The sequence below is a fragment of the Episyrphus balteatus genome, chromosome 2 (genome assembly GCF_945859705.1).
Source record: "Episyrphus balteatus chromosome 2, idEpiBalt1.1, whole genome shotgun sequence".
NCBI classification, from domain to species: domain Eukaryota; kingdom Metazoa; phylum Arthropoda; class Insecta; order Diptera; family Syrphidae; genus Episyrphus; species Episyrphus balteatus.
In genome coordinates, this window is record NC_079135.1 from 114,913,487 (window position 1) to 114,936,577 (window position 23,091).

Genomic DNA, 23,091 nt, shown 5'->3' on the forward strand with positions numbered 1-23,091 from the left:
TTAATTCTTAAAATAAATGTTTTTCCAGGTATTTTTTGTTTTTTTCTTATGGAAACTACATTGAACGGCAAATCGGAAAATAATCTATATCACTTTAAGGTTTTCGGCGCTGTCCACCAGGTGGACAAGTGTCAAATTGACAAAAAAAAACTCCGAAAAAGAAACTCTCCAAAATTTGATATTTCCGAAAGAAGTTCAGCTGTCACCTGTCATGTTGCGTCATCTATATATAACACACCGTATCGAATTATATTAAAAAAAATTGTTTGCAAACAAAACAAAATTTATAATAAAATTTAACAATCAATTTATTATTCCAATTCAATTGTTATATTTTCATTTAAGAAAAAAAAGTATAAAATGCTCTTTTCATAGACATACAATTATTTCAGCCCTTTGGTGGCTGCAAAACTATATAAAAAAAAACTTTAATGAATGTTAAGCCTCTTCTCGGTTTTGATTGATTTTGTGTGTGCCTCTGTTTCTACGTTGCTTTATATAAATGGAAATCAAAATGCCTGCAAATAATGGTAAGTACAATAATTATCTCTTCAAAAAAGTATTTACTATACATACAAATTGTTTTAATTAGAAGAAAAATCAAAGACCGTCCTGCTGTTCCATATATCACATAGCCTTTTCAAAAACAAACGCCTTAAAAGACGCCGCCTTGCCAGTAAAATAAAAAAGAAAATTCCAAAAAAACGATCTAAGCCCAAACAACCACAACAGAAGAAACCAAACTTCGTAAATGGAGGGCTACCATCATCGCCCAATCTAGCTGCATTGTTTTCCAACGAAACAATTGAAATCATATCCACAGATGGTAAGTAAAAAACTTTTCTTAGAAAAAAACGTAATAGGTAGATAGATATTCAACGATTTCGAATTTCTGTGCACCCAGTGGCGAGGCGTCATATTGTTCATTTCGTTCATGAACGCTGAACGCCTAACTTTCAGCTGACATAGGTAAGCTTCCGACTGCTTCCTTCAATTACACTGGTCAACAAAATTGAACTTTTTTTTGCCACAAGAACCAAGATAAACTTTTCTAGAGGTTTTTGATGAACTCGAATCTGAAGTCAGAAAATTTTTATTGGCCTCCGTTTTTGAAATATAACTGTTAGATTATTTTTTATTAGATTTAGAAAATAGATTTTATTTCAATCATAAGTACATTTTTGAACTCGGTTTACAAATCTTTAAAGACATGGCAAAAGCCGTCTGCCAGATTGACCAGTTTATGATTTCAATAATAAAAATTAATAAATAGGTGCACTAGGTTTGCAATACATTTTTTCATTTGGTTAAGAATTTAATTAAAACGCTTCTCTTAAGATTTGGTTTCTATATCTTAATGCTGATTTCACAAAGTTGTAAAGAGCCGTCCAATCACGTCCGTTCAGTATATTAATAACTTCATCCTCTTCGTAATTAGCTTTTCCCAAGTGTAGTTTTCTTAATTCTTTAAATATGGGACAGGCGCCTATAAAGTACATGATGTCTTCACGGGTTTTCAAGTTACACAAGGAGTATGTGATAGGCAAATCCGGCCGGTGGGGTATGTAGTTTAATGGCAGTAACTCTCCTCTCACCTTAAATATGGTTGAGATTTTTTCTGCATCGACATTGTTTCCAAAATAGCTAATCGTGCTTAGATCGTGTTCCAGTTTCGAATAGTACCTTCGATAAATTGATGATTGAGCTTCTTCAATAAAGGCTTTATGTAGTTTTTCATCAAGATTGTGGAGTATATTGTAAAGTTCAACTTTCGTTTCCTGTATGTTTAATCCCGATAAATTTAATGGACGTCCCGTCCTCTCAGCCAGCTCGTTCCATTTCTGAAAGCATGATGCTTTTTTTGCGATGGCGTGCATAGCAACTATTTTAGGAAGTCTTGCTTCGTGCATGTTTAATACTTTAAGGACGTAATCAAAATGGAGTTTTAGTGTTGTGATGAACAATGGTGGGAGTCCAGTTTCAATGTGTAACATATATGTGGGAGTCGTCCGGGGAAGGTGCAGTACTCTTTTAAGAAAGTACCTGAGAAGCTGTTCTACACTCTCATATTGTAAATATCCCCAAACTTGCGTTGCATAAAACATGACTGATCTCGCTGTTGCCTCAAAGATTTGATATTTGACTCGAAGTCCTATGCTCTTATTTTTCATACAAGTCAACCAGGTGTTTATGGCAATTTTTGCACTTTTCAGTTTTTCTAGCAAGTGAGTTTTAATACTATTTTGTGGTGCTAGTATTACTCCCAGGTATTTGTAATTATCAACTACTTCCACTGCTTCCCTCTCCAATTTCCAGATATAGTTTCCACTTCGCTGTCTCTTGCCTCTACCAAAAATCATTATTTGGGATTTTCCTCTGTTTACTATAAGGTTCCACAGTTTACAAAATTCTTCGAGCTTAGTTATCATCATCTGGAGTTTTATCGGCGTGTCTGCTAACAGCACTATATCATCAGCGTACATCAAAACTTTGATTTTAGTACGACCTACATCAATCCCTCCATTAAGATAAGAAACAATATCATTAATAAAAATATAACTGTTATACAAAAATCTTTTTTTGCATTTTATAGCTCTTATAGGCACTGTTACAAATTTATTCACAATAAATTACCCCACCTAAAAACATAAAATCTCGAAAAAAAACCAAAATGACGTTTTTTGGCATTTTCTAACGCTAATATTTCAAAAACGGACTTCAGATTCGAGTCCAGCACATCAAAAACCTCTAGAAAAGTATATGTTGGTTCTTGTGGCAAAAACCTTGTTGACCAGTGTTATAGTTCTAGCTTAAAAGTAGTCAAACTCTTACGGCCAATTTCTTCACAAAAGAACTAGCCCAGCTTAGTACCCGGTCTAGCTAGGACCTTCACTAGCAATGGTACTAGGTCCTAAGAAAAAGTTATTACTCGAGTATTTGTTCACATATCTAGGACCTGATCTAAGTTCAAAACGCGGTCCTAAGAATAAATACGTTTAAAACTGGTCATTCTGTTAATAACGTTAACGACAGTTTTCTACATATCTACATACAGAATATATTTTAATAAAAAGAATATTTAAAAAAAAAAAGCAGTCCTGTTATTGTCTTTTTTACAACAATGCAGCTCGCGTCGATAAAAGCAAATACAGAACGTCTTCCTAGACTAGACCATCTTTCTTAACTTGGTAGTCACTTTTAGAAAGATCGAACAAGTCTTCATCAAGAAGTGTTCTTTTTTCCATTCTTCCCGTTTTGGCATTGCATTTCCCATTTCAGGTGTTTTTGGTAAATTTAAAAAATCATTCAAATCATTTAAATCTACATAAACGCACTTGTCAAGCACCCAAGGAATTTAGAAATCTGCTAGATATCTCTTTAAAAGAATGAAATCCATTGCTTTGATTGAAGTACTAACCGCTAGACTAGCAATTTTGAGGTCCTAACAAAAACCGAGTCCTAACTAATACCCGGTACTAATTTGACAGTACTAGGGCTTAGTACTTTTGTGAAGAAATCAAACTTCATACCAATTTGATTACTATCAATTGGTATAATAACCAGGTACTAGCCGATTTTGAGTAGCAAGCTAGGATCAGGTCATAACTAGTACTCCGTCCTAAATTGACAGTGTAAGAACTTAGTACTTGTGTGATGAAATGAGTTGAAACTGATTTGAGTACTAACTTTAGGACTAGTACCGGTAATAGCGTTAGGATTTGTGAAGAAATCGGCCGTTAATCTTATTTCAATCATTATTTATTTTACTCATTTACAGTCTCGTGTAACCCTCTTTTGCACGAATTTACCTAACAAAAACGAACTATCTGCTAACCTGCGACTCTACAAAGCAACATTATTCTTTTCCACTCAACCAGTGTATGTTCAAACGATTCGGCAACGAAATGCATCCATTCAAAGCTTACAGAAAACAAAATAAATAGATCGCGAATCACAAGGGTCTTTTCGTTCAAATCTGTTGTGAAAGAGGATCGGTTTACTTTTAATAGAAATTGATGAAGAGAATGAGAAATATTTTTTGTTTTCAGTGAACAATGGGGAAAATAGTTAAACACTACATAATTATTGTTTTTAAGTTTTTAGTTAAAACAAAATGATTTGTGCATTGTGTATGCATTGATCTTAAATTAATCTATGAAAATGTTTCTTCATTTTGATATCGATTTAGGGCAAATACTTGAAGTAAAACATGTTATTTCTTTATCTTTAGTTATATTTAATTCCAAATCCAATGAATTTTTGTATGCAGGACTGCAGCAGTGCTTCAAAAAAGAATTGATAATATTGTTATAATTACCAGTGAATTTTGACTAATTTAGTACTCGTTCTTAGAAACAAAGACAAAATAGTCTTAATAAGTTGGATAAATTTTTCAACAGGTACTCCTTGGCTGAATAAAAGGAAGTTCTATTTTGCAGAACTGCTGCAGTCCTGCATTTATGAACTCGCCCAAGCTTTTTGATCTTCTAACCTAACCAATTCCTATAAGTCAATTAGTGTGTGAAAAAAACGTATTTTTTAGTTTTTTAAACTATATATTTTATTTTTTACTTTTTATTCTTATCATGATTGAAAGTAGGTTCAATTTGACTTGGGTAATATTAGCCTCCAATGCCCCTGTCATTAGCTTGTACCTGCAAGGCTAAAATTGATTTTGGGTGTTTCGCCCCCAATGCCCCTCCCCAGGGTCCGGACCACTAAAATATTGTGTTGTCATCCGACCTACATAAATATGTACAAAGTTTTAGTTCGTTACGATAATGGGAAGTGGGTAAAAAATTAGTTCCAAGATTTTATTACATTGTTAGTTCGTTTGTTAGTTTCAAGTGAAGCTAATAAAAAAAAGTATTAAAAATCTCATGGGGCGTATAAAGTATCTTTAAATTTTGTTTTAACTAAACTAAAAGTCCTAGGTATTAACTATTTAAAAAAATGTTTAACAAATCTCATGATTCTTTAAATTTTGATTCATGATTCTCTAAACTTTGTTTTAACTAAACTAAAATTCCTATTGACTACGTATTTAAAAAAATGTAAAAAAAAAAAATACTAAAAGATTCAAGCAATGATTTTTTGTACTTATTATTATATTGAATAACGATCTATCTCTATCATATCTACAGATGAAGAACAGCAGGAGGAAGACAGACAACAACCATCACCTAACACAACATTTCCTGAAATTGGAAACAGCTTAGTTCTCTCCGCGAATAAAACTATTCCTGAAGTTGAAACTAGCATAGTTCTCTCATCGGGCGATGAAGACGAAGTTGCTACACAAGCTAGAATCTTTCCCATGCTAACCAACCAGACGACAGTTCAAACAGAAGTTGGCAATGCTGTATTTGAACTTTCTTTAACCCAGCTGAAGGAAAATCTACAAACAATCACAAAGAAGCGAAAGAAACACAGGGAAAGTAGTAAGCGCCTGAGCAAAAGACTGACGATGACGAACAGCAACTTGTCTGCGGATCTCAGTATATCACTTTTATCAGACGACGAAGATGACCAAGGGGAGAATACAGCAGCAAGACAATAATTTAGAGAGACAACCTTTTTGCAAAGAATGAAGAAGGTTACCCTATAGAAATTTATTATAATTTTTGAGTACAAAATAAAATTAAAACAAAAGAAAAGAAAAATTAATAAAACAAGAAAAAAGATTTTATTTGGTTGACATTAAAAAAAATTGTTTTTATTCATTTATTTTCTTCGAGGACCACGTTTCTTGGCGTAGTCAATGTCCGAACAAAGTAATGGATTGTCCTGTTGACTTTCGTACGTTGATTTAGCCGCTGAGAAACTCTTGAATTGCTTGGAACTACGTTGATTCGTACTGCTCGCCAAGCGCTTGAGTGCTTTTGGAACAATATATTCGGGTACATGTGACAAATGGGGCTGAATTTTGACCACTTTCAGTGGTTTGTCGTGACGTAGTACTTGCAACTCACGATTATTGTCGGCAAAGAAACTCTTTAGTTTTTCGTTGTTGAAAATTTCTGTTTTAATTTCACGTAAACGAGCTTCATGCACTGCTATGCGAGTTATTGCACGCCAGGCGTCCTTGGCACGATACCGGAAAGGTTCGACTTCTTCCAGTTTGAATTGATAATTCTTTATGATGGCATCTTCACTTGTGTAACCACTTTTTAGACGATCTTCAACAGCGTCGTTGACTTCTTTGTCTTTCATGCTAACAAATGACAAGACGCATCCCTGAAAGAAAGAGGAAACAAAATTATCTTTAAGTTTAAATTTTTGTAAAATAAAATGTTGCACTTTTAAGAAAACACAAAATACAAAAAAAATTAACTAGGTCCAGTGAACCTCCCACTTTTACGTCCTAGACCAGCCCAAGCAGCAAACTGCTGATAAAATTGACTTAAGAAACTACTGACAATGGTATCAACAGACAATAATTTACGTTGTGTTTAAGGAAAGGAACACACCCTACCCAAACAAAACCCAGTTACGGTTGCGAATATAAAGAAAAAAAATTTAAAGTCAAAGGCAAGTGAGAAAACACCATCTTTCGAAATTGTTTCAACTAGATAGCACGAGTCCCATGGTAGATGTGACTGATTTAAGTCAAGCTGATTAATTAACGCTGATCAGAGCAATTTTTAGATCAATTCAAATATAAGGTTAGAAGATAGCTGAATGTCCTAGTTCTCGTATTTCAAATGTTCGTTTCTTTTTCGCCTTTTGTTTGCGGCAACTCAATAAGTAAATTCAGACCTTCGTGAGTGTAATCGAATAAATTTAAAAGAAGTTGAACAGCACCCACCTTAGGCCAACATAAAATAATACATTTTTGGCATGATGAGCTCACAAAGAAAGAAAGTCTAGTTACTTTTAACATTCAACCTTTCCTGATTCCTGAAATTATTTTCTAAGAATGGAGGTTGCTCCAAATTCCTAGAGTCATAACGACTAAGGTGAGATGCACACTTCATGGCTGTGATAGTCTTTGAGACTTTGGCGATTACAATTAAACAAACAATTATAACCAGAAAAAGGAAAAGGACTCAAATCACGCTATATGGAATAAAAGCATTTTTTTTTTGTCTCAAATACCAACCTTATTCGTTCCTCTTGCTGTTCGTCCAGCTCGATGAATATATGAATTTACATCCAGAGGGAAATCAAAGTTTATCACATTCGACACACACTGAAAGTCAATTCCTCTCGATGCTCCTGCTTCTGTGTCACTCTTCACACGTCCTGGATTTTCCAGCATATTTTCATCCGAAGCAATAATGAAATCATAATTACCTTGGTTAAATTGATTTATTGTATGAATTCGGATTTTTGTAGGGAGCTCAGAATTCAGAATGCACGATTTGATGCTAAATTGTTCGAGGAACAATTTAAGTCTGAAAACAAAAAAAAAAAGAGAAATGATTTTTGTAACTTTTGCACTTCTTCTAACTGAAAATGATTATTCGTGAATGAAATCAGAGAGAAGATTGTAAATTCATGCGTGAGCCAAGGTAAAACCATGCCCAATCAAAAAAATTAATTGTAATCATCATTTTTTATTGCCAAATGAACATATTAAAGAGTTTGAGTTTTGTAATCTTACTTGTAGCATCGGTCCACAGAATTAACAAAAATTACATTTTTGCCTCGAATAAGTCGGAGTTTCAAGAGAGCGCAGAGAATTGCTGGTTTGTCGTTTTCTTCTGCGAGAATTCTTTGATGGGAGAGTTGACTTTCTGGGACTAGTTCGGGTTCTTCGAGTTTCAAGATCGCTGGATTATGAAGAATTAAGTTTTTCATATCCTTGATGTCGTCTGTGAAAGTTGCTGATACCAAAACAGCCTATAAAGTTAGAAAAAATGATAAAAAAACATCGAATCTTCTTAGTATGCTTATTAGAGTGGTTCAAAAAAATCGAATTTTTTTTTTTTAATTTTATACTCCGAAAAATCGATTGCTAGACACCTCTAGAATATACTCACCAAATATGAGCTCTTTATATTGATGGACAAGTCCTCCACTCCGCAATTTTCTACTTTTACATCTATCTTCTACTAAAATTTTATTAATCGACTTTTTAGAAAATTTCTTTACATATTCTTGTAGGAAATTGAACGCTCTATAAAAAAGACCTTATACACTTTTTTCGTTTATGTAACCATTTGATCCTCAGTACTTTTTTGTAAAAAAATGTTTTTATAAACTTTTTTAACTTTGACCTCAAATATCTTGCAAATGGTTAGATTAATGAAAAAAGTTTACAAGACCTTTTTTGTAGAGCAATCTGTTTCCTACAAGAATAGGTACGTTTTGCCCGTTTGATTACACTGGTCTGCAAAATTTATCTTTTTTTTTTCTCCTTCAAATAATTTTTCGAAATTATGAAAGATTTGAGTTTCCTGAATCTAAATTTGGTTTCAGAAAAGTACTAGGTCGTACCATTTTTTTAAACGATTTTTGAAAAATATGAGTAGTTTGTTAAAAATAACCCTTTTAAATTCGGTTGACCTTGTACAAAAATAAAACTATTATTCGTATTCAGGTCAAAGGAGAATGTCCAAAAATATATGGAGAAAAAACCCAGCATCGATACGAATTAGACCTATATGGCTTGAAAGGGTATCAATAGTAGATAACGAATATGAAATTTTTTTTTCAAAAAAAAATCCCCGGGACTTGCTATGACGATTCTTATTTTCAAACTATTAAGTATTTTTTTCATCCATGAGATGCAGCATCGAAAAATACCTCATCATGTGCCATTATCTAAGGTTGAATTTTAAATGACGTTGTTAGCTTGTTTTTGGTCAAAATGCACATGATATTCAAAGGACCAACGGGAATTATGTGGACGTGGGTGATAACATAAAATTATTGTTATCTAGGATGGGTCTTTGATTTGGATACATAAGATCTGAAATGAATGCAGACCCTAGGGGGTGATTGCAAAACAAAGTGCATTTTGTATGCAGTTTTATACGTAAGGCTAAAACCTAGAAAGAATTGTTCCCATCAGATAGATTTTCCTTGGCTTGAACCAAATTGTTTGGTTTTTGAAAGTTTTTATCGATTCATCTATTCACAATATGCACTTAAAGTATACGTTTTCAAGTGCGTTTTTGGTCAGAAGGCAACAAAACTATCTTGAACTCAACTTTTTCGTATCGTAGAAGAAAAATCAATGATGTGGTAATATTGTTTTCTAAGTATCATCCTTATTTAAAAAACTACATTGTTGATGCACTTCATTTTGGAGTTGCCTCACCAGGATCTGCAAGAATTAAGAATCTTATACATCCAATATACCAATCCTTTTATGTTATCACAAACATCCAGCGGGTCCTTTGGATATCATGTGCATTTGACCAAAAACAAGCTAACAACGTCATTTAAAATTCAATCTAAGCTTATGGCACATGATCTTAGGGTATTTTTCGATTTTGCATATCATGCAAATAAAACAAAGACAATCGGGCTTCCCTGAAAAAAGTTCGAAAATAAGAGAATATGTACAGAAATTAGCTAAAAAGTCGATATATAAAAAATGTAAAAATAGAAAATTGCGAAGCGGACGACTTCCCCATTAATATAAAGAGCTCATATTTGGTTGATACAAAATAAAAAAAAAGTTCGATTTATTTGACCCACCCTAATGTTTATCTTACTTGGTAAATCGGAGGTAAAAAGTCGACAAGTTTCTTGAAATCCTTTTCGAAACCAAAACTGAACACCAAATCTGCTTCATCGACCACCAACGTTTCTAACTTCTTCAGATCAATAGCTCCTGATTGAAGATGCGTAAGAATTTTTGCTGGTGTTGTGATGACAATATCGGGTCTTTCAGATAGAGCGTGTTTTTGAGCCACAACATCGCTCGAAGAGACATCGACAATTCGAATAACTTTGCCACATTTGGAAGCCATTAATTCCATAGCAGCTCGAGTTTGCTGACATAGTTCTTTGCTAGGTGATAGAATTAAAGCGCTAATAGCTTGTTCGGCAGCATTTAATTTAGAATTTAGGATTTTCTGTATCACTGGCAAAGCAAAGGCGGCTGTTTTTCCAGAGCCGGTTCGAGCTTTGACAACAACATCTTTTCCCTCCAACAAAAGTGGTATGGCTGCTTCTTGAATTAAGGTTGGATATGTCCAGCCTAGTTTTGAAATAGCCTTTGAAAAAATATGAATTTATTTTGTTTTGTTTTTATTTTGTTCAAAAGTTATACAAATTACCTTTAGAATTCTATCATCTAATTCCATTTCATGGAATTGTTTTACTGTTTTATTGGGGTCCATTGTTATGTTTAATATTTTAACTCACTAACTAATTACTTTTTGGAATAATTAGATGAAATTAACAAAGTTTTATGGCATTAATTGGGCTTTTGTTTTTCAAAAACGCACGTTTGTTAAAAATGTGTGTTCTTCGAACACGAGTAAAATAGAAAACGACGTAAAAAGCAAGTTTTGACAGTTTGACAAAAATTGACAAATGTCAAAAAGGAGAACTACCATACCAACATACTACTCTACCGACATTTTCAGAGGCTCTTAAACTGTTTAAGTTGAGCTTACATTTCAATTATTTTAATTTTATTTTAGCTGTGTTCCTTTGGGCTCTAATATCTACTACTTGATAACTTGATAATTTGATAACTTTGATTTGGAGAAGTCTCCAAACACTTTTAAAACATAATTTAAGGCTGTCAAGTGACGTGCCTCATTTTAATAAGAGACGTGCATCTTTTTTCAAAAGTAACGCAGTTCATTTTCAAATGTGACGTGCTTAGTTTTTAAAAGTGATACACATCACATTTGAAAATGATGCGCGTCACTTTTGGAAATGATACTTTTAAAAATAAAGCACGTCCTATTTGAAAATGACCTGCGTTACTTTTGAAAATAATTCACGTCAGTTTTGAAAATTACTCACGTTACATTTGAAAATGACGCTTGTATGTGTGTTTTCTTTGTTTTTTAATAACTCACGTCACTTTTGAAAATGACTTGCATATCACTTTTGAAAATGGCGAGCGTCAATTTTGAAAATAAAACACAAAGTTTTTGAAAATGACGCGCCTCACTTTTGAAATTGCAATAATAGCCGTTTTTTTATTATCCCACTTGATCCATATAGATCAATTATTAACACGTATTACAACAACTACATGAGATCTTGTTTACGAAACGTGATCTTGCTTTTCATAAGGATCACGAATCGTGATCTTGCTTTTCATCAGGATCATGAATTGTGATCCTGACGAAAAGCAAAATTTCATGTAGTTGTTGTAATTACGTGTTAATTAATGATCTATATGGATCAATCTATAAGCATTTCAACTTTCTCACCTACTTCTGAATTTATCAAGCAAAAGCGTGTTGAGATAAAAATTGTAGACATAAAATTAGTTTACCTCAATCTGCATGGGCTTGATAAAAGAACGCAAAACCACCCTTAAAATATAATCGATGCAAAGAAACCCTAATCTAATCACACTGCCATACCACACAAGCTAAATTTTTGTTGATAACGTAGAGCGGCTAATGACATTTTCAGAAAATACAAAAAAATATATGAAATAAATTGCGCTCCACCATTTTAAATTCCAACAAAAGTTTGCAAGGCGTGGAATCAAGCGGTGTTTCTTCTCAAAAATTGTGTTAAATTATTTAATTTAAACCAAGACATTTCTCTTAAAATCTTTTAAAAAAATGGCTCCAAGTAATAAAATATTAAAACAATATAATAAAAAACCAACAAGTACTAAAAATATCATATTTTCTTTGTCTTTTTATAGAACTTTTCTGCAAACTGTGCATGAATATGCCCAAAAGAAATGGCATCACAAAAATCAATTCTCTACCCAAAACTTTTACTATACTTTTGGAACAAATGAGTGGAATGAAGGTAAATAAATTTTTAATCAAAAATTATTTATATGTACACATATAAATGCCCAAAAAATTGAAGGAAAAAAAAATCGTGATTTTTTTTAGTGATTTTCGAAAGGGTTAATCTCATTTCTCACGTCGAATTCCTTAAAAAAAAAAAAACCGAAATAAAATCGATCTCAATGGTGTCGTAAACATTGGACCGTTTTCAGATCGAATTTTTTTTTAAAGGAATTGGACATCAGTAAAAAATGATCGTACAGTAAAACCCGTTTAAGAGAAACCCGCTTATCTGAAACACTTCGTATCCCCATAAAAAAAAAGTGATTCGAAGTAAAGCCAAGTACGCTGCTGAAGCAAAACGAAAAAAGTCTCCAAAGTCAACAGCGAACATGTTGACAAGAAAATACCACCGGGTATTATAGAAAAGTTAAAATCGGAAAAAATTTTCGGAAAAAAATTTTAATTCACATACAAATTTTGTCTTGAATATTTTTCCAAGCAGTACGCAGTTCACGTGCAAAATTTAATTATTTGGAGGCGCTGTAAAGAAAAAGTCTCCACTTAATTTTGCGCGGACAAATAATGTTCCAAGCATTATCCTGCTGGCGAATATGTGACAAGAAAAAAAAAATAATACAAAATTGAAAATTCAAACAAAGTTTTGTGGTCGCAAAAACTGTTGGCCGTTGTAATTGTACCTACCTTAAGCCTAGTAAGCAGATCGGGAAAAAACAAATTTTATCTCTACAATTTTAATCTCTACAAAACATTTTTCCCCTGCGCAAAATTTTAGAGTTGGAGAAATCAAGTAAATTCTATCAATTTACAATTTTTTTTTCGTCTTTCAAATTAAATTAATTTTTTTTTATTTGATTCGTCTTCACTTTCCAAGTATTTTATTAGAAGTCCCCCTTAATTTTGTTTGAATTGTTTCAATTTTGTTTTATTTTATTTGTCCGCGCAAAATTAAGTGAAGACTTTTTCTTTACAGCGGCTTCAAATACTTAAATTTTGCGCGTAACTGCGTACTGCTTGGAAAAATATTCAAGACAAAATTTGTACCAAGAAAAAATTTGTATGTTTTCCCGATCTGCGTACTAGGCTTAGGTAATTTACAGCTGCAAAAATGTGGTGTTTAATTTCACCTCAAAAGTTCAAATCCTAAGAACAAAAAAAACTGTTTAATATATATCTGTAACTTTGCAGATTAATTTCAGGTATATTAAGTTTCAATAAATGCCTTAGTTTAATCTTAACATTTGGTTTTGGAACATTTCTAATGAAATAAAATATTTAGTATTTAAATCCTAAAACTAGGAGAATGTAGCTTTCACATGCTTTTTGTTTTGTCATGATAAGATAATTTTTTACTATCGAAAATCACTAAAAATAAAATCACGATTTTTTTTTGTTCCTTCAATTTGTTTTGGGCTATTGTATCTATCGTTATTCTAATAAAATTTTGTGTTAATTTTGCAGTTTAACAAAGCCGAATCCCTTGACATGGTTATTTGCTTGAAATGCCTCAATTTTCTGAAGAACATGGACAATTCAGCAACAACACCCAAGTCGAACAAGATTTCAGAGGAGGGTAAGAAGAGAGTATTTAGGTTAATGGAAAAGAAACGGGTTCCGGCTGGCGAAGCCATTGAGATTGTTTTGGCTGAACAAAGAGCCAAAGAGTTGCTTCTCGAATCGGGTTTGAATCCAAATGATAATGGGCCAAATAATATGGCGTCACCGACCCAACCCAAAATACCTAGATTGAACGGTTCCCAACGCAAAAAGGCAAACATTTTGGTCGAAGCTGGCATGGACCCTGAAGCTGCTAAGCAGCTTATTTATGCTGCAAAGATAGCAAATGCTGCTGTTAATTCTACTGCCCAGACCAATCCAGATCTGGTGGCAAGTATGATGCAAATGCAAGGACCAATTGGTCCAATTAGGCCTAACCAACAAAATGTCCAGAGGCCTGGTGTTCAAAGAAATAATCTTCAACAAGGGGTAGGTGGTCAAAGAAATAATCAGCAGCAAAGGCCAGGTGGTCAAAGAATCAATCAGCAACAGGGGGCAGGTGGCCAGAGAAATAATAATAACCAGCCACAAGGTCGTAACACACAAATCGGAAAGGCAAGACCTGCCCAAGTCGGTCAAGCTAAAGCCGCTCAACCTAAAGCCGCACAAAAAACCCCTGTTCAGCGAGTTGCTCCCCAAAATTCTGGTCCAGGCCCAAAGGGTTCTAACCAAAAAGGGAACGCTAATCAAAAGGTCGTTCCCAACCAAAAAGCCGCACCTGTCAAGAAACCCACTATTTCACCTGGCATTCTTATCCCACAAACCAGGCGACAAAACAATAACTCAGGCGGAGGAAGAGGTGCTGGACCAATTGTCGCTCAGCGTCGCAATGAACGTCCAGCTCCCTACAACACCAATAATCGCCAACAAAACCAATCTTTCCAGCAAAACCAATCTTACCAGCAAAACAATAATAACAACTTCAACAACCAACTTAACCAACAACAGCAATGCCAAAATTCTTCTTCTTATGAAGTTGGCATTGTGCCCATTAATTATCCCAATGATATTTTTGACAATTTGAAACTTGATGCCCTCAAAGAGGCCATCACCAATGAGATTTTGAAGATTCCCCAAGGCGGTCCACTTATCCGTTTCTTGGGCACAACTTCTCAGAACGGCTGGTTGAAGATTATTTGTGCTGATCAGTTGAGTTATGATTGGTTGGCGATGTTGGTTTCACGTTGGGAGCGCGCCGGAGTTCGCATGGTCGAGGGCAATAATATGCCCGGCAATAACATGTCGAATTCTGCGATTCTCAGTGTTTATCTTGAGGGAGATTTCCGTTCTCCCAATGAGATTCTCAGTATTATTGAAAAACAAAATAATGGTTTGAGTGCAAACCAGTGGCAAGTCATGAATCGTGAATCGGATGGCAATGGCCAATTGATAACGGTTGGTGTGAGTGAGCGATGCTTCCAGGCTCTGCAAAATCGCAATTTTATGGTATTCCTTGGCCTGGGTGTTGTTGAAATGCAGCCAAAGAATTTAAACAACTCGAATAATGGGGGTTCGTTTAATCAGAATTCTTCATTGCAAAATTTCTCACGCAATGATAATAATGGTAATTTTGGTGGCAAAAATATGATGCAAGGTGGCATGGGTGGAATGGGTAATAATGACAATTTCAGATCAAATTTTAATAATAATAATAATTCTGGACGCGGTAATTTTGGTAATAATGGCAACAATTATCAAAATCAAAATGCAAACGTAGGCAATCAATTTGGTGGTGGATACCAAAACCAAAGAAATTGGTAAATTGGTTTTTATTTAAAATTAGCTTAAGCAGTGTTTTTTTTTCTAACCAAGAACAAAACAAACTTAATTTAAACTTAAATGTACAACATTATGAAATAGAAATAAAACAAAAAACTAAGTAATAAATTACTTAGAATACTCCATTTTTTGGGTTTTGTAAATTTTGATTTGTAAACATTGGTGGTTTAAAAATAAGACGGTAATTTTGATTTCTATAAAAAAGTTACTTGTTTTTTTTTTGAACCATCAATTTTATTGAATAATAATGTATTAGGCTGTAATGAAGCCTATTACATAAACAAAATGATGTGTTAAAAATCAAATTAAGTGCATTTTTTGTATTTATCTTAGTTTGGTTTGCCCTGCCCTTGAATAAACAAAATAAACAAATTGAATGGAACTGTAAATAAAAAAATTCTCTGTACTATCCTTATTTGTCGCATGAATCCCAATTATCAGACATGTTTTGATTTTATAATTTTAATTTGTGAATTCACAAACCGAACGAGAATATTTTTAAGAATATTAAATTCGTAGTGTAATTTTCATTTGGCTACTCTTTCCAATACTGCAAACAATTTGTTGTTTTTCGCAAAAGACGCTTAAGAGACAAAAAACACCTTTCTGGTAAATTTATTCCAAAGAATCTGACATAAGTCATCAAGTAAGGTGATTGTTAAGGTAAATTCCGTCTGCTTGCACTTTGCAAAACAAACGCTCTTTACTCGAATTTAAAGAAAACAAATGGAATCATCGCCAATATTCAATGATGAAATCAATTTCCATCGTATTTGAATTCAATTACAATGATAACAGGAGTTTGAAAAAATCCTTCACCATCAACATGTCGTTCGTTGTAAAAATTATTAAAATAACAAACCTTTTTGACTAATTTCCGATAGTTGTATTTGCGCTACAAGCTATTTGCTTGTAGCGCAAGACAGCTCCATAATACATTTACAGCGATTTGTGTTTTCGCTCGTTCAAATTTTGAAAGTATGTACTACAAGCTACAGCTTCATACGCGCATTATATTCAGCCAGTAACTCTTAGGGCTGGGAACTCGAACCCAAACCTTTACCGTACTACGAAGACAATGGTAAAGCTGAAGCTACACCTTGTGGTAATGTCAAAGTTGAAAGAACGAAAATAGTTTGCAGCGGTACAATTTTTTGTGGCATAACACAATGCAATATTGTGTTTAAGCGGTTTTATTTATTCAAAAATGTAGGGCTATTCATCCTTACTTCGGTAATTGGTAAATCGTGAATGGAGTTCCAGCTTCTCTTGGCTTTTTGTGTGTTGGAAATCAACTTTTTGGTTAATTTTCTTGTGAAAACTTTTTTAGGTAAAAAATTCGCGAAACAAAAAATAAGACATCAAATGATCAAAATAAAATATATTTTGAATATACATGGTGCCCCACAGTCACCGCAGCAGACGAAGAGATGATTTAAAATGGAACACCAGTGGTAAATTATGAATACATTTTTTATTTAATTAATTGCATCTATGGAATTGATCATTCAAGCCCAAACAATAATAATATGTTTGTTAAGTAGGGTTGCTGATTTCGATTTTACTTTCATTCAAAGTCTAGCTTGTCGAGTTTTCGAGATATTCGTACCAGAATTCATTTTTTCTTTATTTTTCATGATGCATTTGTTTTTTTAAAAACAATTTTCCACTTTTTTTTTCGAGGGGTACCATCTACCATGATCTTAAGTTCTATCACATAAGTGTTTATAGTGTTGAGTTTTCAAAATATAAAAGGTTTTTGAGATTCATATTCAAAAACTCCAATTTTGTCAACTTTGATATTCGAATAACTCGAATCAAAGGCTGATAGGATAACTCTGAGACTTAAAAGCTTTATCAGTCCACGGTAAACCTTGAGCAAAGTATAAAATTGTTTATTGGAATGTATGGCATGAAAAAGGGAATTTTGACCATTTAACTTAATGTCGTGTTTCTTCTCTCCACTAAGATATATACTCCAGATTAACCCTTTTTTAAATTCGTTTGCAAATAGGTGTAGAATAAAGATCTGCATGAATCCATTGATTTGCGTTCCCAAACGGGTACACTACTTAGTGGACTTTATTCTCGTTGTTGTCATATCAAATAGAGTGCAATCAAAATAAGACACATTACAAACAAATCGAACACTGCAAAACATTCGATCTTTTTATACTGAGACGAATGCTCTATTTGATTTCTCTTCTGAGAGGGTGCTTTTATAAGGACAAATACACCGAGTGAAATGGGTATTTTTGTTCCAATTTGAGTGAGCCAATAATGTTTTTGAACTTTATTACGAGTACCTATTTGTATGGGCACTCTGAATTAAATGTTTTGAAATTAATGGTTGAAATAATCCCTCAGTTATGCTTTGGGAAAACATTCATTCGTTTTGTTTTGAAAGCTGAGAAAGAAGTACTTGAAGTTAAATCGAATGTCGTGGAACTGGTTTTAAGACATTCATTACATTACTCCACGTACTACTAAAATTACTCCGGAGTGAAAATATTATACCTTTTTGCGACGTGAAGGAACTCAAAAAGTGCAAAAATAAGTACTCATAGGGCATTCGCATTGGAGTGAAGAAAAACGACATTTGTTTTACTTCTGAAAGAAGACCAAAACTGAAACTTCGTATACTTAACGAGTCTTGAAAACTAAAAATGAACCAATGAAATCTTTGTTAAGTTTTAACACTTTTTTCCAAAACATTCAGCAAGTAAAGTTTTTCGGACAAAAAGTTGAGGTGATTTTTATGTGACTGAGTTTTTATATTTAACACAAGATTTGTCATGCTAACCTACGACTTAAGCAACTTTACGACAACTTTAAAGACTGCTCGAAAAGAGTTGCTATTTTTAATATAATCGGTTTTTGGTATTACAAACAGTAACAACCCTATCTTCTACCAAATTCGTTTGAAAACTTTAATTAAAATTATATAAGCTGGTTCCAAATTATGTGTATGCAATTATTTTCCTAGGACAACTTAATTTATATTTTCTTAAAAATTTAAATTTTTTTCGATCGAACCGGATAACAAAATATGGCTATAAGAAAATCTTATATTTTTTTAATGGATGTTTTCAATTGAAATAAATCAATTTTAAGATACCACATTTTTTAAATATAAATAAAACTTCCTTTTAATGCGGACAAAGATAATACCAGCTGCGTTGGAAAAAAATTCTCATTTTAATTTATATTTAAAAAAATTAACGATGAATAAAATTACAACAAAATAATTTGGTTTTAATCTCATTCCTTTTGATATCCATTTTCTAAAAGAATACACATCAGTGTAGACTCCTGGTAAGTGTCTCCGACCACATCCAACTCCCCAAGATACAATTCCGACAAGTACATTATCACAAATCATAGGACCACCAGAATCACCTGAACATGAATCTCTTTCCCAGTTTTCAGGATAACCCGCACAAATCATTCCAAGTGTAAACGATGAACCGTATTTTCTTTTACAATCTCTGCGACTTAAAATCTCAACGTCAACAAATAAAATTTTATCAGATGTTGGTCCTTTCTGAAATTACAAATTAAATAGAACGGTCTATCTACTTCATATATGGATTTGTTTCAAATTTACATCGAAAAGTTTTCCCCAACCAACCACTGTACAAAGTTCATTAATTCTAGGCCTCGAATTTGTGAGCTTAATAACTCCCACTCGAGGATTATTGAAAACGATTTCATCTTTCAAAATCAAAAATCCTACATCAGCGAATAAAGTACTCCCACGTCTAAATGATTTGTGTCGTTTTATCAACGCAACATCCTTAATACGAGTCCCGTCGGAACGAGTAAATCGATGACGCAATCCAACAACTACTACAATCTCATATGGCATGTAAAGCACACCAGAATGCCTGAATATAAAATTGGACTCGCAGTGGTTTAATGGAGAACAGAAAAAGGTCAACTTACTTATAAAGACAATGAGCTGCAGTAAGTATCTTCTTCGAGGATATGATTGTACCACCACAGAAATGATACCATCCAAGTTTTGAGTCTTGATGATAGGATCTTAATTGAATAGACACCACAAATTTTCCCAAATCATGGCTATCGTAGGGAGTTCCACCAGAAACGAAATAAGTTAAATTTAACTTTGGTGGTTTAGGTGATACAGATTTGACCAAATGAAAAAATACAAATATTCCAACAACAAGATTTTGAGCTTTCAGATTTTTGTGAAAAATCATTTTTCTTCAAAAATTAGGTTTTCTGTCAAGAAGAACGACAAACTTTAAAAAAAATCAATAAATTTCTCATAAATAAGATTTATTCGCTCTACAGTTCATAATTATCTTCATAGTTATCTTTGAACAACAACAAGCTCTCCAATGCTTCACCATAATCATCAACTTCAAATCCTGAATCAACAAACCGATGCAGCTTAGCTATTTTTACTCTACTCGCTTCTCGATGTAAAGTTTCCAATGTGTCAGCAATGTCTCCTGAACATTGAACCGATGCAATAGTCGGGACCGACATGACTTTCTTTTCTGGCGAATGTTCATCTGCCGACATAAATCCTTTACCATCTAAACATGTATCGAACATTTCACGAGGAAATGGTGTTGCCGTTGTCATTGGTTCCTCGAGAGCTGACACATGAGCCATGCTCGAATGATTCTGGCACTGCAAATACAATTGGAACATTTGTGAAATGGAATCACATCGATATGCTGCCATTTTCATTTGTTGTTGTGCTTGTTGCATTGGCCGTTTCAAACGAGATTTTGGAATTCCTCTAACACAGACTGACTGGACGACATAGTTGGTTCCAATTTTACAATTTGGTGAAAGTTGTGTAAAGAGATCTCCTTCAAATTTGTCCAAACAATCAATGAGATCGACATCGTTAGCCATTTGGAATGGTAAAGCCATGGCACCGGCATTAAGTTTGCGTCCATAGTTGGTGAGATCACTACAAAAGGCTCCAAGACTGCTTGAGAGGGGAGCATCCTTCAAACGATACCTTAAGCTTATTGTGTCTAGGAATGATGCCAAAATGGAAGATGTCTGGTATAAGTTGTCTGCTTCATAGTTGAGCAATGGCATTGCTCGTGGTTCTCCAAGTTGCCTCCACACTCTGCTTTGTGTCGAAAGAGGTAGGAACATTGAACTTTGCTCAATTAGCTGACTATAAGTGAGAGCAATATTGACTAAACGGATGGAATCAGTCATTGCGTCATCTGAAAAAAAGAATGAAATTAAATGGCAGTCTTGAAAGTGTTAAGAGTTTGTATTGGATAATTTAATAAAATGTATACTCGCTGTTTTACTACTGTGCTATTTTATAAATCAATTTGTTGTTCATTTATGTGATTGATCTAAGACAAATAATTTGTTTATTCCTAAATATATTTTCATTCTCATCAGCCTTTTTATAAAGTCTTTTAGGTTATTGGCCCAAGACGTTTTGAATGTTTTTAGTAATTTATCTTTGGCGTTTTCGCATCGAAACTGCTCTGGATTAGAGAGATCTTGGAACCTATATTGAAGAAGATTTGGAAAAGCTAATTGAGGCTGAAAAGGATGAAGCAGCAAAAAACAAGAATTTGACACGAAGAGGTGCAAAAGTATAATTGTGCAAAGCGTTCATGATAGCCAATTAAAAAACATCAAAGAAAAATCTTCTTCATCTTCTAAAGAGATGATTGGCGAGTATATTTGAACGCAAAACAATTGCAGGTCAAATTATGTTAGAGCGTCAACTACATTCTATGTCTTATCATGAAGGAAACGATATCTTGTGTTTCGATAGATTGATCCGTGAACTAAAGAGCTCTTTAAAAGAGATGGAAGACATAGATATAGCGATTTTGTTGATGCTCACATTGCCAAAATCCTACGAAATCTTAATCATAGCCATCGAGACCATTGAGCAGGAAAATTTAACATTTTACTTTGTTAAATGTCGGTTGTTGGATGAGTACAACAAACGCAATTCAAAGTCGTCTGGTGTTAGATATACATCGGTTGCAATGAATGCAAATATTTTTTGCTATGGTTGTGTTCAAGCGGGCCACATCAAGTCACAATGCAACAAGAAGACGAAAAAGAATTTCAAGAAATAAGAACAGAATAAGGGTAGTGCGAATGCAACATTATTCATTTCGTCTAGTGCAGTGAGTGGAAGTAAACACCGAACTAGCGATGATCAACTAGAAACATCTGTGAATGAAGCAGGCAAAACAGATACAAGGAGTGCATCTGTAAAGTTAATTCTTGACTCGGCTGCTACAGAACACATGGCAAATAGCGAATCTTATTTTAGTGAGGTGAGGGAAGAAATTGATATATCCGTTGCTAAGAAGAATGCAAAGTTAATAGCCAAGCAACGAGGTGACATTCTGGTAAAAACGTTGATAATGGCGATTGTGACACAAAAGTTATCAGAGATGTGTTACTTGTGAGAGTTTTGCAGTGTAAGTTGTTGTCATTTCGCAGTTTGGCCAAGCGTGGATGTCATGTTGCTTTTGAAGGAGACTTAGCATACGTATCTAAGATTAAAGATTGATTTTCTTCGGAAAACAGTTATTATCCATGCAAGAGACTATTAAACTACTAAACAACTTCGAGTGGAAAAAATTAAGTAATTATTTAAAATCGATTTATAAATATAGAAGACTATTAGCCAGGCTGACGGCTTAGCCAAAGCTTTTAAATTCTTATTTTGTAACTTAATGTGTAAATAAATAAAATTAATTACTTACTTACTCTACTTACTTCTTAGAAAGTAGGCATGGACACAACTTACCTGCACTTTGAAAAAGGACACTTTTAGGATTAAATACAGGAATAGCCAGATTGGCCTTGGAGTATTCATCATTCAAATATTCTAAACACTGAGTAGCTAGACCCGAATATCCATTATGACAGTCGAATATTGTTTGGAATCCCTGAAATAGGCAAAGCCCGTTAAAATAAAGAAGACAAATCTTTTTAACATTTAAATAAGAACCTGGCAATTATCACACTCTTCAATATACTGCCGAATATTGTCTGAAAAATCATCTAAAAATTGATCGGTATTCCACAATCGTCTTCCATTCGAAAAAGTATCAAATGATTCATTCGTTGGAGAATGTTGATACTCTTTTATTATATTTATAGTTCGTGGATGATAACGACTATACAAATAATCTGTCCATGTCTCTACACTTTCACTTAATTTGTAATCCTTCTCTTCGATATTGACTTCTGGATTATCCAAATCCATTTGGAATTCATGTTTTGGCAAAGGTTCAGATTCAATAACTTCAATGTCAGAATCTTTCCATTCTAAATCTTCTTTCAATTGATCAATTGGATTTGTTTTCGGTATATTAGATGTCTCTTTATAAAGTTCTCCTTCCTCGGAGAGATGTTTTAAGGAACCATCTAGATCGACGAGGAGGAGTCGCGGTGTGAATGTTGTTTGTCTCTTGAAAGAGATTAAAATAGTAATTTTTACCTAAATAAAGCTATTGATAGTACCTTGTAATTTTGTCCTTCCCTAAATAGAACATCATTGTCGATTTGGGAAGCAGGTTCATCAGATATATCGTATTTGAATCCAGATTCCTGCAAAGTAATTTGTAAATTTTGTATTTTTATTGAATAAAATAATTTAACTTGCTTGAATATTCCACCAGTGTGCACCAATATAATTGGCATAGTTTCCAAATTGAAATGTTATAACTTCTCGTGTATTACTCATGTTTTTTTGTATAATATTTTAAACAAATTGAAGAGTATTTTAAAATGATTATTTAAAAATTTTTGTTTGAGAAGCAACGAATGTGACAGGTTAGGTTTTTGACAGTTGACG

At 33.6% G+C, this 23,091-nt stretch overlaps 5 protein-coding genes across 6 annotated transcripts; 2 read left to right on the forward strand and 3 right to left on the reverse strand.

The window, feature by feature from the left end:
- Positions 1–217: 217 nt before the first annotated feature.
- Positions 218–5,560, forward strand: LOC129912660 (uncharacterized). Of its 2 annotated transcripts, none has more exons than XM_055991008.1 (3): positions 218–530; positions 596–826; positions 5,145–5,560. In XM_055991008.1, the coding sequence occupies exons 1-3, from the start codon at positions 503–505 to the stop codon at positions 5,558–5,560; spliced, it is 675 nt and encodes a 224-aa protein (XP_055846983.1). In that variant the 5' UTR covers positions 218–502. The 2 variants fall into 2 exon arrangements, with proteins under 2 accessions (XP_055846983.1, XP_055846982.1); XM_055991007.1 differs by having other exon boundaries at positions 220–530; positions 593–826.
- Positions 5,561–5,663: 103 nt separating this feature from the next.
- LOC129912659 (probable ATP-dependent RNA helicase DDX56) lies at positions 5,664–10,461 on the reverse strand. The gene is made up of 5 exons (XM_055991006.1): positions 10,236–10,461; positions 9,669–10,172; positions 7,607–7,845; positions 7,103–7,397; positions 5,664–6,237 (listed from the first exon to the last, which is right to left on the reverse strand). Exons 1-5 carry the CDS (start codon positions 10,296–10,298, stop codon positions 5,725–5,727), a joined length of 1,614 nt encoding a protein of 537 aa, XP_055846981.1. The 5' UTR covers positions 10,299–10,461; the 3' UTR covers positions 5,664–5,724.
- A 1,118-nt stretch (positions 10,462–11,579) lies between these two features.
- LOC129912662 (GATA zinc finger domain-containing protein 14-like) lies at positions 11,580–16,592 on the forward strand. Its single transcript, XM_055991009.1, has 3 exons — positions 11,580–11,724; positions 11,801–11,910; positions 13,377–16,592. Exons 1-3 carry the CDS (start codon positions 11,715–11,717, stop codon positions 15,231–15,233), a joined length of 1,977 nt encoding a protein of 658 aa, XP_055846984.1. The 5' UTR covers positions 11,580–11,714; the 3' UTR covers positions 15,234–16,592.
- A 1,785-nt stretch (positions 16,593–18,377) lies between these two features.
- On the reverse strand, positions 18,378–19,474 carry LOC129909672 (trypsin alpha-3). The gene is made up of 4 exons (XM_055986746.1): positions 19,197–19,474; positions 18,859–19,138; positions 18,490–18,795; positions 18,378–18,425 (listed from the first exon to the last, which is right to left on the reverse strand). The coding sequence occupies exons 1-4, from the start codon at positions 19,472–19,474 to the stop codon at positions 18,378–18,380; spliced, it is 912 nt and encodes a 303-aa protein (XP_055842721.1).
- Positions 19,475–19,524: 50 nt separating this feature from the next.
- LOC129909786 (protein misato) lies at positions 19,525–23,045 on the reverse strand. The gene is made up of 5 exons (XM_055986861.1): positions 22,900–23,045; positions 22,758–22,844; positions 22,243–22,704; positions 22,039–22,180; positions 19,525–20,470 (listed from the first exon to the last, which is right to left on the reverse strand). Exons 1-5 carry the CDS (start codon positions 22,978–22,980, stop codon positions 19,563–19,565), a joined length of 1,680 nt encoding a protein of 559 aa, XP_055842836.1. The 5' UTR covers positions 22,981–23,045; the 3' UTR covers positions 19,525–19,562.
- Positions 23,046–23,091: the final 46 nt, after the last annotated feature.